This window comes from Sminthopsis crassicaudata, chromosome 1, assembly GCF_048593235.1.
Source record: "Sminthopsis crassicaudata isolate SCR6 chromosome 1, ASM4859323v1, whole genome shotgun sequence".
Taxonomy (NCBI): Eukaryota; Metazoa; Chordata; class Mammalia; order Dasyuromorphia; family Dasyuridae; genus Sminthopsis; species Sminthopsis crassicaudata.
The window spans coordinates 748960647-748974845 of record NC_133617.1 but is presented as its reverse complement, the minus strand read 5'-3'; the positions used below and the strand labels follow the sequence as shown (position 1 = coordinate 748974845).

The following is a 14199-nucleotide window of genomic DNA, read 5'->3' as shown; positions in this document are numbered from 1 at the left end:
GTCTTATGGCACTCTAATGTTATACTATATATATATATGTGTGTGTGTGTGTGTGTGTGTGTGTATAATTTATAAATGTGTTATACTTTGTATATGAATGTAAATTTGTGCATATATGCATGTGGGCAGCTAGGTGGCGCTGCAGTTGATTTGGCATCAGGAAGAGTCATCTTTCTGAGTTCAAAAATAGCCTCAAACATTTCCTAGCTATGTGATCCAGGGCAAGTCAATTAAACCTGTCTGCCTCAGTTCCTCGTCTGTCAAATGAGCTGGAGAAGGAAGTAGAAAAACATTCCAGTATCTTTGCTTAGAAAACTCCAAATGACAAAGACAGACACAACTGAAATAACTGAATAACAACAATGTGTTTGTGTTCTCATTGGCTCCTTACAACAACCCTGGAGGTATGTATTCTTATGATGCCCACTTAACCAAAGAGAAATCTGTGTTAGACAGAAAGAATGTGACTTGTCCAAGTACATATAGCTACTAAGTATCTGGGTCAGAATTTGAAATCAGCTCTTTTTGAATCCAAGTCCTTCTGTAGACATATTTTGAACTGCATATGGATAAGTCCTTATAAAATATATGTGAGAGGAGACATGTAAATTTATTTAAAGCTATCTCTGAATTCATCATTATTGTGTATTTTCTCAATCAGAAGGCTACTTCTTATAGCGATCAAACTGTTATCATGTGGAGGTCACAGGACTTTGGGGAATCCTAGGCTATCTCTTGTAAGGGGCCTTTAAATTCGCGCCCCTTACAATCTCTACTAGGAATTTTGGTTAGTCATGATAACTAAAGTATTAGGCTATCATTATTTGAATATAAATTAAAATGTTCAAATGTCTACAAGCAGAAAGAGTAAGTTACTTTTGCATTTGAAAGCTGTTTTTGACACTTTCCACATTTTCCTTGTAGTTCTAAAATGATACATGTTCCCCAAAAATGTGCTGGGTAAAAATTTTTTTGCTACTTTGGATACTGACAGAAGTGCATTATAGCTTATAATCAATATTTATTAAGTACCTGGGACTGTGGTAAAAGTTAGGAAAATAAAGACAAATGCAGGAGGCCTTTGGGAATTCCTTTCCCCCTCAACCCATGTCCTCACCTGCTGGGGCACTCTCTCAGCATACTTTCCTCTCAACATAAGTCTTGTGTCCAGAGATTTATCTATATGTTGTTCCCCCTGTTAAGATCTGAGATCCTGGAGGACAGGGGCTGGTTTTTACTTTTTTATATCCCCAGCATTTAGCAGAGTGCCTGACATACAATAAGTGCTTAATTAATGCTTCTTGACTTAACTTTACCCTAAAAAGTCCTTGCCTCAAGGTTCTTGATTACAAAGGACTTTCCCCAGGATAGTCCTGTGAGGTAGATCATATGAGGAAACAGTCTCAGTGGATGAAGCTAAATATGTTATACTTTGTATATGAATGTTTATAAATTTGTGCATATATGCATGTAGGCAGCTAGGTGGCGCTGCAGTTGATCTGGCATCAGGAAGAGATTAAGATTAAGATCTAAGATTATAGGCCCAGAAAATATTGGGTCCTTTTGTCTCTCTCCAGGTGAAATGGTATTCCTGGGAGGAAAACTAGAAGTGCCTACTAGATAATGTTGTTTAGTCACTTTTTCAGTCATGTCCTATCCTTCATGACCCCCTATTGGAAGTTCCCCTAAGGGCAGCCTTTGTTGTAGGTCTTATTCCTTTTTGGCTGTACACTGCAGAGAGCTCACACCTACCAGATACCTCTACATTTCCTCTAGTGATCTCCATCTTCAGATATTCAAATTGTCCCAACAAAATATTGACATTAAAAAATAGAGTCAACAAGTTTTTATTAAGCAAGTATTATGGGCAGGGCACTAGGGGCACACTCACCCAAAGGGCAGAAGCACTGTGTTTGTCCTCAAAAAGTTCAGATTCTGAGACAGCAGGTAAACAACTATGTACAAATACAATTGTTGTTGTGTAGCTGATTATTTATGTCTGACTCTTTATCACCCATTTGGGGTTTTCTTGGCAAAGATACTGGAGTTCTTTGCCATTTCATTCTCCAGCTCCCTTTATAGATGAGGAAATTAAGCAAATAGAATCACAGGTACAGCTAGTTAGTGCCTGAGGTCAGATTTAAAGTCAGATTTTCCTGAGCACTCTACCTATTGTGCCCTACAAATAAAATACATACAGGGAAAATTTAAAGTAATCTATTTGAAAGGCTTGGGGAAAGTCACAAGCAAAAAGCCAGTAGGTAAATAAACAGTAATGGACACTATGCTAAGGATAGAGAATACAAAGAGAAACAAAAGACAGTCCCTGCTCCCAAGAAACTTACAATCTAATGGGAAAGACAACCAATATGTACATACAAGCTACATAAAAGGAAAATCAGAAATAATTAAGGTAGAAATTTAAGATAAATTGGGAAAGACCTTATGTAAAGATGAGGTTTTAATTAGGATTTAAAGAAAGCCAGAGAAGACAGAAGATGAGGAAAAAGAGTATTTTAGGCATGGGGGAAAACCAGAGAAAATGCCTAGAGCTAAGAGATGAAATATCTTATTCATGAAACATTGAGGAGATCAGTGTCCCTGGTTCTAAGAGCAGCTGTTAAGTAAGATATAAAAAGACTGGGAGCTACTAGTGTTTATTGAATAGAGAAAGCACAGGGTGATACCTGAGCTTTAGAAAAATGGCGTTAGGGGCTGAGTGGAGAATGGATTGGAGTGGGGGGAGACTTGGGGCAGAGAAACCCCTATGTCTGGCAGACATAGACAATTCAGGCATAAAGTGGTGAGGGCCTACATCAGAGTGGATGAAGTGTCAAGAGAAGAAAATGGGCATATTTGAGAGATGTTGCAAAAGTGAAGTCAAATGGTCTTCAGCTGGGATATGGGGGGATGAGAGTGAGGAATCCAGAATGCCTCCTAGGTTGAGACTGGGAGCATGGTGGTGCCCTTAATAGTAAAAGAGATGGTAGGGAGTGGGGAAGATTTAGAGAAAAAGCTAATGAGTTCTATTTTGCCCATGTTTGTCTTGCGAAATCTACTTGATATCCAGTTAAGGATGTCTGAAAGTCACTTGGAAATGTGAGCAGAACTTGCAGGCCCCAGAGAAGTGACAATAATCACATCGGTGAGTGTTAAGGATTGCTCATGGTATCTTTTGAATTGCAGTGATTCATGCCAAAATCAAAGCAGTGCAAAGGACTGGCTGCCATGAAGTCACCACAGTCGTAGACGTAAAGGAGATTTTCAAGTCCTTGTCACCCATTCCCCGGACTCAGGTGCCTCTTGTGACAAACTCTTCCTGTCAATGTCCACACATCCTGCCCCACCAAGACGTTCTCATCATGTGCTATGAATGGCGTTCAAGGTAATTATAAGCAGGAAGGGAGAGCAGGGAGAAGGTGGATTTGGGCATCTGTTCATTTTTTTAAAAATGGAAGGGTTAATGTGTGCTTAGATATGACTTTTTTTCAATTTCACTTTTGTCTTTGTTATTAAGCAACTAGCATGTTATGTGGTGCATAGTAGGCACTTAATAAGTGCTTATTGATTGACTGATTATGTGGTGGAAAACTCCAAACTTTAAATACAAAATATATTTAAGCAGTTGTTTTAGCTCGTACTCCCTTCAAGAAGCCTACTCTGACTTGCTTGGATGTTTTCCTCATTCTGTGTCAATCAATCAATCAATCAGCATCTATTAAGTGCCTGCTATATGCCCAGCATTCTCTTTAGTTTTTTTAGACAAAAATAAAATTCTCTCTGCCCTCAAGGAACTTGTGTCCTATTAGAGGAAACAACAGGGATAAATATTGGTGCTTTTAAAAGAGATACAAGATCATTTTGGAGGGGGGGAGGTCTCAACACCCTAGGCCTAGAATGTGTGAAAGCAGAGACCTCCACAGGGCTTAGCTGGAGTGATAGAGGCAAAGACCTGGGCTTGGAATCTGATTGGTTACCTTGCTTATCTCAGCCTCAGTTTCCTCTCCTGAAGAAACAGCATCCAGCCAATGGAATGAGATATGAAGCATCTTGGAAGTGTTATGTATTTAAATTCTATAGGAATGCTTCATGGCTGCTGCTGCTTGCTGGGAGGGGAGAGGGAGAATTGTGGGGCTCCCTAGTAAAGTTTACAGTAGATGTAGCTTTACAAATTCTGACTAGATAGACACATTCATGGCACTTTGTTTCATTAACATTTTGTTTCAGGATGATGCTTCTTGAAAATTGCCTGGTGGAAAAATGGAAAGACCAGCTGGGGAAAAGGTTTATAGTAAGTATGACCAGTAGCAGGTGGCAGAGAAGGGAAGGAAGTTTGTGTGCCGTGTGTGTGTGTGTGTGTGTGTGTGTGTGTATGTGTGTGTATATGTATGTGTGAGTGTGTGTATGTGTGTGTATGTGTGAGCATGTGTGTGTGTGAATGTGAGTGAGTGTGTGTGTGTATGTGTGTGTGTATGTGAGTATGTGTGAATGTGTGTATGTGAATGTGAGTGTGTGTTGTGAGCATGTGTGAGTGTGTGTATGTGAATGTGAGTGTGTGTGTGAGAGCATGTGTGTATGTGTGTGTATGTATGAGTGTGTGTATGTGTGAGCATGTGTGAGTGTGTGTATGTGAATGTGAGTGTGTGTGTGTGTATGTGTATGTGTATGTATGAGCATGTGTGAGTGAGTGTGTGTGTGTGTGTGTGTGTGTAGTATATGTGTTGGATGTTGTGGGGATATAAACAGGGAGGCATAGGGGAATATGTGGAAGGAAAAAGACATCGCCACACAGATACTTTATAGGTTTTGATCATTCATCTCTGTGTTGCCCATCTGTGATAAGATCCCTACGTTGAAAGGTAGTGTGACCTAATGGATGGAGAGCAGACTTCAAAGACAGGAATTGAGATTTTTTTTTGAGTTGTGTACTTTTTAAAAAAAATCTAGTTTCCCACTTTCTTTTCCTGCTTTGTTTCAACACACTTTTATTAAGCAGAAAGGACATACATAACAGTGACGGAATTGGTAGAGCTCTCCAACCCTCCAGATTTGGGATTTTAGAGAGAGGCTAAAGTCAAACCTGGGAGCCTGGGTGGGTGCGAGTGCCACAGACCAAAAGTTATAGTGATGGCTCGATATGTTAATATCCTAGCAATGTCTGGGGCAAGTGTTTTTGTCTCTTCTATGGCTTGGACTCTTTTGGCAGTCTAGGGAAGCTTATTCCAACCCTTTTCAGATGAGGAATTTTTATATTCATAATTCAAGGAAAGATTAAGTTTCAGTCAGAGGTCAGTAATTTTTTCTCCTACTTCCTAGACTCCTAATATCTCTCCATGAATACTTTGGGGATCTATAAAAATCAAGTTGAGATCCCTGTTTAGTATAGATCCCAAAGTAACAGTCTTTAACATAGTCTAAGAGCTGGCAGCGCCCCATTCACCCAAAGGTCAGACTCCTGGTGACCTTGCCCATCTAGAACACAAGCTGTGAAAATGGAAATAAATGAAAATGGACTGTGAACAGGAAAAAATATATATATGACATGAGGCCATGTTCCCATGTTCTTGACTTTATATGAAAGGGAGAGCTACGCACTGATTAGTAACACAAGCTTCAAGCTTATGTTTCAAAATTGTCTCTACAGCAATGGGAAGAGAGACTACAGGAGCAGCTACGAACGACTTCGAAAGGAACTCCTGGACGGACCAGCCGCAGTGGCCCTCCCAAAGCCAAGGGAAAGCCCCTCGTTCCCCGGCCTGTGGGCCCTCAAAAGAGCATCAAAGCCAGGAGTGCCCCCAAGCGACCAAAACCCCAGAGGGGGTGAGCCTGCAGTTTCTTCCATCAAAGACTTTCAGCCATGACGGAGTCCCATGCCTCCTTTGGGTATATGCCCAAGACTATGTGCCCAAAGCCATACGCCCAGCACCCTAGAGACTGGGCATGGCCTCAGTCCTCTGCAGATTGTGTTTCCTAGTACTTTACTATCCAAGGTTTGCTTTCTCATGCTTAGCCACGCAAGCCATAGCTCCAGGTCGGTACCTGCATGGGTGCTTGAGGAGGATTTGAGCAGAAGGGCAAAGCTTCTCATTGCCAAAGCAGCCATGTAAATAGTCTCGAGAGCACAGCAGAAGGGAACTCCCGTCACTGGGGAGGATGAAGAATGGAGGACATTGCAGTTCCTGGTGATGGCTCCATATGCGAATGGTATAATGTGCCAAACTCTTTAAGTTTGTAAAAAATGCATCTTACTTCAGGCTAGCTTCTACAGTTAGGATTTTAACTGGAGTCTGTAAACAGGACCGCTGAATACTTGTTTGTAAAAGAAGCAAGAGCTAGGAAGGAATGATATAATATTTCAGAGAGCTCTATGAGATATGGTGGGTTGTTACTGTTTTCCGTGTGTAATGAAGTTGTTCCATAATTTTAAGAATCACAACACTTCAGAATGTCTCATCCAACCAATATGCAAAAACCCCATCGTAACATTCCCCAAAGGACTTGAAGACCTCCAATGAGGGGGGCCCCCATTTCTTGAGGCAACCTTGCCTACAGTGGGAGAACTCCAAACATTATAAATGTTTTAAGTGTACAAAGTAAGATGGGATAGTTTGTTAGGGATAACCAGATTGCTTTTCAAATCTAATTCTGGCCCAAAAATAGAAAAAGAGGCTATAGCTCATCTTGAGACATCAGCAGGGATGTCCTGGATTGAAATTCCACCTGAAGTGTTTGCTGCCTCGGGGGTCCAGGGCCATGGATCTGTGCAGAGGTAGAGGGGACCCAAGGAAGTAAATTTAATTAAATGTTTATCAAGCACCAAATGTGTGTGGGTCCATAATTACCCATGGCATAGTGACCGGAGAATTCATCTCAGAGCCTAGAAGATCTAGATTCAACTGTCACTTATGGCACATATTGGCTGTGATTCCAGATGAGCTATTCAACTTTGCAATGTTCTAGATAATTTTCAAGATTCTAGTCTTAGAGAAGATATTGATCTGAATTGAATAGAGGGACCTCCTACCTGGATAAAATTAAAGATCCTGAATAGGGGGGGAAATGTGCTTAGCAGAATGGTAAGCACTAGAGCTACCAAGAGAGAAATGAAATCATTCCTACCTCCAACGAGCTTACATTCTCCTATGAATAGCAAATATTTCTTGAATATCTCCAGTGGGTAAAGTTCCTGTTCCTTTGATATTCCTGCCTAAGTTATAAGGGCTAGGCCAGCTCCCATGAGGTTGGGTCCAGCTCTGTCCCTAGCCATTGGGAGCACCTCAATAGACAAAGTCTGGCTACAAAGCATCTGAAAAGAGGCTTTTCTTGTGTATTGGTGATTTGTAATTGGAAGACTCGGGGTTCTGAAGCAGCCCCACAACAGTGATATAGTCTAGACAGGATCTTTGTAGCTTGAAAAACTCAAAAGTAGCACTGAGAGTCTGCATGGGGCTGCCCCACACATAACTGGCAAGATGTATTCTTATTCCTTCTCCCCCCTCTCCCAGTAGAAAGGGAAAAGCCCTTATTTTGCAGGATAATCTTTTTAAAAAATAGTTTATGAGTGTCCAAAGTGGAATTAAACCTATCAGCCCAATGTGGTGAGCATAGGCTTTCAGTGAAAGTGGCTGAAGAGAGAGAGATAGCTCCTCCTTCTGATCCTGTATACTTAAAGCAGATTCTGGAGGACAGGGGAAGCCATGATCTGACCCCGCAGTGGAAAAATGAGTTTTTCAGTGAGGTGACAGTATGGCCACTAACCAGAGGTAGCAGCATATCTTGGTTTTGGACCAGAATCTTGAGCTGGAAGAAACACCAGTGTAATGTGCTGTTGTCTCCAGAGACTGCCGATCACTCTCTGGCCTAGAGCAGAGACTCTTCTTTCCTCCAGAGAGCAGCCTCAAGTCTGGTCCAGACAAGACTCTTTATCTCTCGAGTGCTGCCCTCTTTTATCCTCCCAGAGAATGGGCATGGGATAACGCAAGGGCTTCTGGGAAAAATTACTTCAACCAATGAACTTGCTCCTCCTAACCATGCAAGCGCCTCCCCAGGAGTTCACAAGTAAAACTAGTAAAGGCCGGAACAAGAAAGTACCGACTTAAGCACTTAGTAAGAACCTAATATCTCATTATCTCATTAGCACTTAGTAAGAATCTAACACACCAGTGGCCATCTCCCCATCCCATAGCTATAAAAGAAGCCCCCTCGACCTACCAGCAAACAGATGGCCTCTGCCTGCTATTTCGCTGGCACAGACAGCTTCCATTAAAGAGATGGTTGCCTTCTACCAGAGCAGACTGTTTGCTCTGCTGCCATGGAGAAATTAAGGGAATTTCCAGGACTTCAGAGCTAGTATGTGTCACAGATGTCAGGGGTCGCTTCTTCACCTGACTGTTTTAAGAGATCGGAGAACCTCACAGCCAATGTCTACCAGAGCTGGAGGCCCATTCGTTCTGCTCCAAGTTCTGCATTCTCTACCACACCAGGTGTTCCTGGCAACATAATCGGAATTGTATATTATTGCTTAAATATTTTATTCCTTTCTATTCCTTCTGCTAAGGGGAGCTAGTGTTTGAAAAGGGACAAATAAAGGGAGAAAGATGGGACTAGATCTACTTGAGATTTGGCTATTTTCTACCACTCACACTCACACACACACACACACAACCTTACACTAGTGGCATATCCCTTTAAGAGCTGCCTTTTCACCTCTCCTGGCTGAAGAATCCAGAGAAGCAGTTTCCTCATGAGTCAGTTTGGTACAATGAGAACAGAATTGGATTAAAGAACACCTGGGTCCTCCTCTTGGCTCTGCCAGTAGCTACTTTTATAGTCATGAGGAAGAGATGTTCCTTTCCCAACATAATCCTCAGTTTCCCCATCAAGAAACTGAGAACAATGTCACAAGCCACTTCCCAAGATGCCTTCCTGTTCTACAGTCTTCTCATTCTCTGAGCATCTCATTTTTCTTCCTATTCAAAGGATACAAACTCTCAGCAAGTTCACCACCCCATCATTATAGTTTAATGGACCAAAGGACACAACTGAGTTGAGAATTCCTTTCCCCAAAATCCTCCATCTATTCTCTTAGGGACAAGAAAAGCTTCTGATAGCTTTCCCAAACATTGGAAGCAAATAAGAATCCATCCCAATACACTGCTTTTTACCTTGTTAGTTTAAAAGCCTACCTGGTGTTAAAATACCTTATGTCCAGACTCTATTCCTTTGCAAAGATTTTCTCTCCCCCCTTCCCCAACTTTATCCCAACCTTGGAGAATGTCCTTCAGAAATTCTGTCATCTCTCGAGTTGGGACTGCCATTCCCTTTCCTCTCCCCCCTCCTAATTACTTTAAATTTCATGTGTTTACTTATCTATGTACAGATGATTTTGCTATTCCAAAGTAAGTGCTAGTGAGGTTCTTTTTATTTTCTCCCTGACACCTTGTCCATTGCACATTTCCTAACCCTTAGTATTTAGTAAATGCTTATTGAATTGAGTGTTATTGGAAACATTTTATTTCAGTACTTCAAAGTAAATAAAATGGTAAGAGAAGATTGGTCAGGTTCTGGGCTGAGTAGGAATCTTGTTTGGAGGAAAGTCGAGATGGCAAGAGGAATGTGCTGCCTCAGGATCAGGTAGCCCTGGATGCAGGTGCTACATCAAATACTTCCTAGCTGTGTGACCATGGGCAAATAAGTCATGTGACCTCCCCAAGCTTTGATTTCTCTGGTGCAAAACTCACCTCTCTCAGTCGGTGTCAGGGACAAATGTGAGAATATTATAAAAGATGCTCTGTGAGTCTTAAAGCAAGCACTCTAAGCAATCAAGATTTTATTCATAGCCTCCTATGTATATCACTATGTATATCTTTGTATCACTGGGGATACAAAGAAACAGTACCAAGTCTGCCATAGAGCTTACATACTGTTAGGGGAAACAGTGTGTATACCTAATAGAAAAAAATATACCTAAAAGTAACATTGTGAGCTATTTTTAATGTGCAAAGTTTCCTTCTACAACTAAATCTCCTTTGATAAAGTCCAAGGCACCTGAGAAGGGAAGTAGTTTGTTGTTGTTACTATTCTACTTGAGAGAAATCTTTTAGTGAGGATTTCCCCATTAAATGAACCTAAAAGATAACATTTGGATAAAGTGTTACTACTCCAAGGTTACATTCTGTCACAGTAAACAACATTCTGTCACAGTAAACAAAGTCGGTAAACATTTGTACTGGCCACAGGCTAGGAGATTAAACACAAAGGTAAAAATGAACCAGTCCTTGTCTTGGAGGGGTTTTTATCCTATTAGTCCAAATTTATTCCACCATCCCAACTGATCCATGGGCCACCCTCACATGATGGACCTTAAGGTAGGTTTCTGATGATACCGAGATCATATTTGTACTAAAGACTCAACCCAGAACTCACATGAGCTCATTCTAGGATGGCCTTTTTTTTTTTTTAGTGGAGGGACTTTCAAAAGTGACTTCCATTGTATGAAATGTCTTGCTTTCTTTGGTCCAAATCATTTTCTTTCTGGCTATCTATCAATATGTAAATAATGAGGCAAGACCAGATTTAGCAACTGATTGCATTAATGCCTTGAGAGAAAGGAGTGGAGGATGACTGTAGGGCTGAGAATATGGTAGTGCCTTCATTTAAAAAGATGAAGGCTGGAAGGGCTGATTTGGGAAGAAAAATAAATTCCATTTTAAATTTGAGATCCTTGTAGAGCATCAGCTTATAAATATCTGATATGCTCCTGGGAGTGTACAACTGGGGCTCAAGAGAAAGATATCTGGGAGTCATCTACATTAAAAAGGATAATTAAACTCATAGTAGTGATGTTATTGAGAGGATGTAGAGAAAGGGAAGAGAAAACTGCCCAAGATAGAGCCTTGGAGACACTCATGACTGAGAGACAGGAAATGGATGAAGCAATTGGGGGGGGGGGGCTGAGAGTGGGGTGGCTAGATTGTGTGGTGGATAGAAGACTGGCAGGAGAATATGAGTTCAAATCTGATCTCAGGCACAACACTTAGCTGTGTAACCTTGAGCAAATCAGTTAGCCCCAATTGCCTCCCAAAAAAAGAAAAAATGTGGAATAATCAGAGAGGAGAACTGTATTATAAACTAGGGAAGGAGAGTATCCAGGAGAAGGAGCTCAATAATAGAATCGGGTTCTACAAAGAGGTAATAAAGTATTAGGATTGAGAAAGGCCATTGGCTCTAGCGGTTAGGAGATAATCAATAACCCTGAAGGGAAGATCTTTATTGGATGGAAGATTTCAACCCCTGGGAAGAGAGTGGGAAATGAAAATTTAGAAATAGTCTGGAAGGCTTTTTTCTTTATTTAATTTTTTTTTTGTTACATTTTAAGTCCCAAACTGTCTTCCTTCCTGTCTCCCCACCTGGCACTGAGAAGACCATCATTTGACACAGAGACAGACAGATATGTACATATGCAAAACTTTACCATGTATACTTCTATTTCTCAGTTCTTTCTCTGGAGGTGGAAGCATCTTCCTTCTTGGGTCCTTTGTGTTGATTTGAATATTTATCATACTTAGAATAGCTTAATGATTCACAAAATTCTTCAAAAAAAAATTAGTCATAGTATTTTCCTGGTTCTGCTTATTTCATAAAAGTACTTACATACCCCCCCAAATCAACCTGCTCATCATTTCTTATAGCATAGTAGTATTCCATCATAATAATATACCACAACTTGTTTAGACATTCTCCAATTGATGGGCAGTTCTTTGCCACCACAAAGAGAGCTGCTATAGATATTTTAGAACATATAAGTTCCTTTGCTTTTTTTTCCCTTCATTTGGGAAAATGGACCTAATAGTGGCAATGCTGGGTCAAAGAATACACAGATTCCAAGATTTGTGATGGAAGATGTCATCCACATCCAGAAAAAGAACTATGGAGTCTAAATGCAGATCAAAGCATACTGGTTTTACTTTTTAAATTTTTTTTCTTTTTCTTCTTTCTCATTGTTTTTTTTTCCCTCCTTTTGCTCTGATTCTTATTTTACAACATGACTATTATACAGCTATGTTTAACTTGATTGTACATGCATAGTCTATATTGGATTGCTTGATTTCTCAGTATTTTGAGGTGGATGAGATGGAAGGGAGGGAGGAAAAGCAACAAAATCTTTTAAAATATAAAATTTAAAAACTATCTTTACATGTATTCAGAAAAAAATACTATTAGGTGGGGACAGAGAAGAGTTTTATAACTCTTTGATCATAATTTCAGACTGCTCTCCAAAATGGTTGGATCAGTTCATAGTTCTGATGAGGATGAAAATGATGCTCTAAGGCAGATGGGTCAGTCCTTTCTGGCTGTCTGATTATTTCTCTCTCTCTCTCCTTCCCAAAGTACCAAAGGCCAGGTTTGTTTAGCAAATGAATTCGCTATTCAATGCTGTGTTAAAACAAAATCTTTATTGATTAGGAAAGGGATAGACAGGCAATTGGCCTCTAGGGAGAAAGGCCAGACTGCCTGAAAGGGGATACTGCAGCAAAGTCAGCGCGCACAAGGCAGAGAAAAGCCTAGTGCAAGGAATAGAATTTTGGAGATTCATTTTATACACAAATAGGAACATAAAACAAAGTTTGTATTTGAAAAGGACTTTTTCTGCTTCCTTTGGATATAGAGATGTTTGTATATCAAAGAAGTTCCTGAGAGACTTGTAAATAAGAGAGGGATTTCTCTTAAGGAGGTACAATTCTATTAATCATTTGTGTCTTAGGTTATCTCCTTTAACCTCTTCTAAGACAGGAATTTCTCTGTTAATCATTTGTGTCTTGGGCTATCTCTTTTAACCTCTTCAGTTCCACAATTGGTGTCTCAATTTTTCCACATTCCCTCTAAAATGTCATTTTCTGTTTCTATCATTTTAGCCAATCTGATAAGTGACATGATATCTAAAAGTTATTTTACTTTATATTAATAATGATTTAGAGCCTTTTTCATGTGAGTATAAATAATTTTCATTTCTTCATCCAAAAAATGCCTACCTATATCCTTTGACAATTTGTCAGTTGAGAAAATGACTCATTGTGAAAGGCTGAAATTCTGAATACATGCACTGGAATCAGACAACTGAGCACTTAAGGCTAATTACTGATTGGACAATACTCTATTAGCATATACTTGGAAAATGGCCCTTCTCACTATTCTGTGCTGGCTCAATCTTTTGGTGTATACAGATAATTGTAGGAGGGATTAGGGGGTGGAATAAGACAAGCCAGGGTCATTTAGGCTATGGATGAGGAGAAAGGAAATGGTGGAGAGCTTGCATGCATTTCCTTCACTTCTCCCCCTAAAGACCAAAAATAAAGACCAAGGACTTTTGCTTATCCTGACTCTGGCTGATTCTAAGGCATCCAGGGTGCTAACCTGGACTTCACAAACTCATCTTCTTATAAATTTGACAAAGTTCTCTATGCTTTTGAAATATAAGATCTTTCTTGGATAAATTGTCTATAGAAAAGCTTCCCCCAATTTTCTGCTTTCCTTCTAACCTAGCTATATTTGTAACAAACTTTTTTATTTAATATAATAAAAATTATCCATTTTACATCTCACAGTACTCTGTTTATTCATAAATTTTTCTATCCATAAATTTCATAGGCAATATGTTCTATATTCTTCTAATTTACTTACCTCTCCATTTATTTCTAGGCCATGTATCCTTTTTTTGACTGTATCTTAGTAAATAGTGCAAGATACTGGTTTATATCTAGTTTCTGCCAGATTGCTTTCCAATTTCTCCCCACACTTTTTTTCTTATAAATTGTGAATTCTTATCCCAAAAGCTAATTTATATTTTTCAAACACAACCTTACTATAATAATTTACCATTGTTTACTGTATGTCTATTCTGTTCCACTGGTAAATGTTTCTATTTCTTAAATAGTACTAGATAGTTTTGATAATTACCATCTTATTATACAGTTATTATAACACAATCTGGTACTGCTACACTTCCTTTCTTTACATTTCCTTTTATTAATTCCTTTGATGTCCTTGACCTTTTATTCTCCCAAATAAATGTTGTTATTCTTCCAGCTCAATAAAAAAAATTGTGAATTTGAGATGACATTGGATAGATTTTAGGTAAAATTCTCATTTTTAATATTAGCTCTACCCATCCATAAACAATGATTATTTCTCCAAATATTT

General features: G+C 39.6%; 1 protein-coding gene across 1 annotated transcript in view; it reads left to right on the top strand.

Annotated features, from left to right (window-relative positions):
• SFRP4 (secreted frizzled related protein 4) overlaps window positions 1-9470 on the top strand; it is a 14678-nt gene extending 5208 nt beyond the window's left edge. Inside the window, exons 4-6 of the mRNA XM_074284481.1 lie at window positions 3187-3385; window positions 4228-4291; window positions 5645-9470. Of these exons, the coding sequence (XP_074140582.1) occupies window positions 3187-3385; window positions 4228-4291; window positions 5645-5824 (443 nt within the window). The 3' untranslated portion in view covers window positions 5825-9470. The remainder of the gene's footprint in view (window positions 1-3186; window positions 3386-4227; window positions 4292-5644) is intronic.
• The last annotated feature ends 4729 nt before the right edge of the window (window positions 9471-14199 follow it).